General features: G+C 41.5%; 1 protein-coding gene across 1 annotated transcript; it reads left to right on the top strand.

The window, feature by feature from the left end:
• Positions 1 to 372: 372 nt before the first annotated feature.
• LOC115158438 (uncharacterized) lies at positions 373 to 4,000 on the top strand. Its single transcript, XM_029707386.1, has 8 exons — positions 373 to 555; positions 1,657 to 1,695; positions 1,798 to 2,097; positions 2,280 to 2,573; positions 2,748 to 2,993; positions 3,112 to 3,153; positions 3,268 to 3,355; positions 3,480 to 4,000. The coding sequence occupies exons 1-8, from the start codon at positions 525 to 527 to the stop codon at positions 3,622 to 3,624; spliced, it is 1,185 nt and encodes a 394-aa protein (XP_029563246.1). The 5' UTR covers positions 373 to 524; the 3' UTR covers positions 3,625 to 4,000.
• The last annotated feature ends 441 nt before the right edge of the window (positions 4,001 to 4,441 follow it).

Raw genomic sequence — 4,441 nt, 5'->3', positions numbered from 1 at the left:
GTGGTGATCCTAACTGACCTAAGACAGGGAATGTTTACTAGGATTAAATGTCAGGAATTGTGAAAAACTGAGTTTAAATGTATTTAGCTAAGGTGTATGTAAACTTCCGACTTCAACTGTATATGCCTCATTGTTAGTAGTAGTTGTGACTGTATTGCCATGGCACAGGCGGAAGTGGAGGAAATGTTTGCCCCTTAGTCCCCGGTAAGATGGCCATCTCTAAAGGGGGCTGGGCGATTATTATGATGGGAAGTCCTATAGCTCCTCCTCATCCCCTGTTTTCTGTCTTTCTAGATTGTTACTGTCCCACCCTAAATCCACATTTAGATTTTACCTCCAAATGAGTGACCTTTTTTTCCCCCATTTGAAGACTGCAACCCTTTGACAATTCTAATATGGCAGGTGTAACAGTGAGTTAGCAAGATATCTCTCTGATACTTGTATTAGTCTGTCTGTTTGATAGAGTCAGAAAGAGATTTGACAGGGTTTTAATTGTGTACCAGAGTAATTCCACTCCAGGTAGAATGAACTCCCTCTCCGTCTATGTCATACTGGGTGAGCTCCTATTCATTTTAATTTCCTTATTGACTAATTAGAATTGTCTTAATTGTTCATATACATTTCCAGTGGTGTAAAGTACTTAAGTAAAAATACTTTAAAGTACTACTTAAGTAGTTTTATGGGGTATCTGTACTTTACTATTTATTTTTTTGACAACTTGTCCTTTTACTTCATTACATTTGTAAAGAAAATAATGTACTTTTTACTCCATACATTTTCCCTGACACCCAAAAGTATTTTGAAGGCTTAGCAGGACTGGAAAATGGTCCAATTCATGCACTTATCAAGAGAACACGTGGTCCCCAATCCCTACTGCTTCTGATCTGGCGAACTCACTAAACCAAATGCATCATTTGTAAATGATGTCTGAGTGTTTGAGTCTGCCCCTGGCTATACGTAAATGTCTTAAACAAGAAAATGGTGTTGTCTGCTTTGCTTAATATAGGGAATTTTAAATTATTTATGCTTTTACTTTTTTTTTTACAAATACTTCTAGACTTTTACTCAAGTCGTATTTTACCGGGTAACTTTTACTTTTACTTGAGTAACTTTCTATTAAGGTATCTATACTTTTACTCAAGTATCACAATTAGATACTTTTTCCACCACTGTACATTTCAATGGTCAATTATTGTCATTGATAATGTGCATGATGATATAACCCGGTCTGAATTTTGATTAACGGCAGTGCACTCTGCATAGGCTACATTTTTTTATATGTTTAGTGTAGCCTATTGGTTGAATGTGAGAATGGGGTAAAATGTCACTCTTAAGATAACATGTTTAGGTGGGTTTATTTGAGTGCTATCGACTTTTGTATTTTTCTTGCCATAAGCTCCATGACCATGATTGTAGGTTGTGTGGAGTCTTGTTGTGAAGGAAAGGATCAGAAATGGCAGGAAAGGACATGCGTGTACATTCCTCCTACCCCATGGGGATGATATCCATCTACAGACTCATTAGAGACTGTTTCCCATTCCTCTGCCCACAGTGTATATACAGTAATGTTGTTACTGCTCTATTTCCTACTCCTGAATAGTAAACAGAGTTAACTTCTGATCACATTGATCAATGATCCTTTTTTTTCTTCATCAGGTCTAACAGCATTGATGATCCAAATTTCAGACTCTAAAGGTAAAACATACACACATACTCATATACACACACACTCATATACACACACTCATATACACATACAGAAATATCCAGAAATAATGAGCTTCCCTCTTTCTTTAGGGTCTCCCAATATCAGAGCGGTTCTGTCTGTTTGGCCCCCAGGATCAACCATCTACTTAAGGGAATCTGTGACCCTGAGATGCAGTGTGGAAGCAGGTGCTAACTATTCTTGGACCTATCACTGGTTCAGACACACATCTCACAAACTTGTGACCCCAAACGCTAGACACATAATCAGTGGTGACAGTTACTCCATCACTGGGGTTGCCAAGGCTGACGGTGGTAGCTACTGGTGCCAGGCTGAGCGGAATGGCTCAACCACACCCTTACTCAGTGACCCAGCCCACTTGACTGTGTCAGGTGAGACAACCTTCAGTCTAATCACTGTTCTCTGATTGGTTGGATGCAATATGCCTACTGCTATTGGTATCAATGCACACATAACCTCATCAAAGATGAGTAGCCATTTGGTGTTATGGCATTAGTAGAGTGAGTAATCCTGAAAATGTCACCCCCACTTATTGTACCCATCTCTCTCGCAGAGCTGACCCCACCCTCTTTGGTAGTGATCCCCAACAGCCGACAGCACTTCCAAGGGAAGCGCTTCTCACTCCAGTGCCCTGCTGTGTCTGAGAGCAACTCCACAGAGAGTAACCCCACAGACTGGACATTGTGGCAGCTCACTTACTTTGGAGTTAGGTCTGGGTGTCAGACACTAGAGGGCACTGTCAGGAAGGAGGTTCCTGGAGCATGCAGCCTCTCCTCTCTACACAGTGGGTTGTACTGGTGTGAGAGCAGCAAATGGCGCAGCAACACGGTCAACATCACAGTGAGCTGTGAGCCATATCTGTATCACTGTCTGATACATTAGCAGTATTGTGATCATGTGGTTGGGGGGAAATAATGCCATGTGCCTGTGGAAATCGAGATTATGCATAAGAAAGCAAGTAAGATGCACTATATGTAATGGTTTTTGCCTATGGTCTAGTGTCTTCTCTTCTGTCTCACAGATGGTTCCATGATCATTGTGGGCCCTGCTCACCCTGTCACAGAGGGAGATCAGGTGACTCTGCACTGCCGGTACTGGTTCCACAAACCTAACCAGACCACCTTCTACAAAGACGGAGTAGAGGTTGTTTCTCTGAACGTCACAGAGATGACCATTGACAATGTGAACGGTGCAGACGAGGGCTTCTACAAGTGTGCTGAACCTGAGGAGAAGTTGGAGAGCCCAGAGAGTTGGCTGTCTGTGAGAAGTAAGACCAAACGGTTGGGCACAACTGCGGCCCAAATATTTTACTGCCTCCCAATACTGCTTGATATACAGATTAACTTCATTTTACGTTGCATTGATTTTTTATGCCTTTATTTTAGGGAACTCCACCTCAGAAGAGAGAAAGACATTGTCCTCTGAAGGTACAGTGTCTACACATATAACCCTTCAATCCCCTCAACCCCCCTCCTCCAACACACACACGCACGTGCGCGTGCACACTCGACTTATATGGGTTCACCTTTTTCCCCATTCAGGTACCTGGATATGGGTGTTGCTGTTCTGTTGCATTGTGGTTATCCTGTTGCTTATTCCTGTTGTTATGTTACTGGTTCGTCACTACAGGTTAGTAGTTATTACCTTCAACAAATATCTCTGTTTACTAATCACATTCAATGGACATAAAAACACTCTGTAGTGAGCAGTAAACTCTGTATGTGTCACTAACCAGTCTGTTATTGGGTTCAAGGTTGCGTATCTGGTGCACCCGCAGCTGTTTCTCCTCCAAAGAAGGGCCACCCCCAGGAGAGGCACCCCAGACCAAGCAGGATGTGACTGAGGTACAGTGGGATCTGGGCTGGATGGAGATGGCCAACCTGTTGGACAAGCAGTAGTACCCTGCCACTGCCAGCTAAACTCTATCACTCAAACCAGAGACTAGTGTGCTTTACACTATACAGAACATACCAGAGGAGGCTGGTGGGAGAAGCTATAGGAGGACAGGCTCATTGTAATGGCATAAGTGGAATAAATGGAACAGAGTCACAAGTGGTTTCCATATGTTTGATGTGTTTGATACTGTTCCATTTATTCCATTCCAGCCATAGCAACGAACCTGTCCTCCTATTGCTCCTCCCACAAGCCTCCTCTGGTACAAACATATTAATTATCCTTTGTATCTGTTTCTCACTGTTTCTGTTTCTCACAAGAGTTTTTCTTTTATCTGGTCAAATTAAGCAATAAAGAGGATGTACAGTATGAGTTAAAAAACAATTGTGTACGAGCACAAGTTTTCCATCTGTATCATTAAAGTCACTTCACCTTCATGTTTCACCTGTAGGTGTTACTGATGAGTATCAGTAATGCTGTTTCTGTACAGTAAATCCCTTCCATTTACTGTAAGGTACCTCTCTACTTATGAATAGGTTTCATTTGGCTGCTTGAGAATTTGAAAATAGAAACAGGTGTGAAATACTAATCTTACTGCAGAAAAAAAACATATTTTCTATTTAATGTGAAATTTGAGGCTTACTGGGAGAAAATTCCTTTTCACCGATATCTGCACAGCTCTAGGACACCACGGTCACTACTGTTAAAACAGAAGAGTGATTAAAACAGCTGGTGAGTTTTACAATACTTTCAAATATATTTCACTCACATTACTGTCCTATTGTTTAATTGGTATTTAATATCCAAAAGCATTGACTTGAG

Source organism: Salmo trutta, chromosome 22, assembly GCF_901001165.1.
Source record: "Salmo trutta chromosome 22, fSalTru1.1, whole genome shotgun sequence".
Lineage (NCBI taxonomy): Eukaryota > Metazoa > Chordata > Actinopteri > Salmoniformes > Salmonidae > Salmo > Salmo trutta.
The sequence above is the reverse complement of the archived record's forward strand: the minus strand, read 5'-3'. Positions and strand labels throughout refer to the sequence as shown.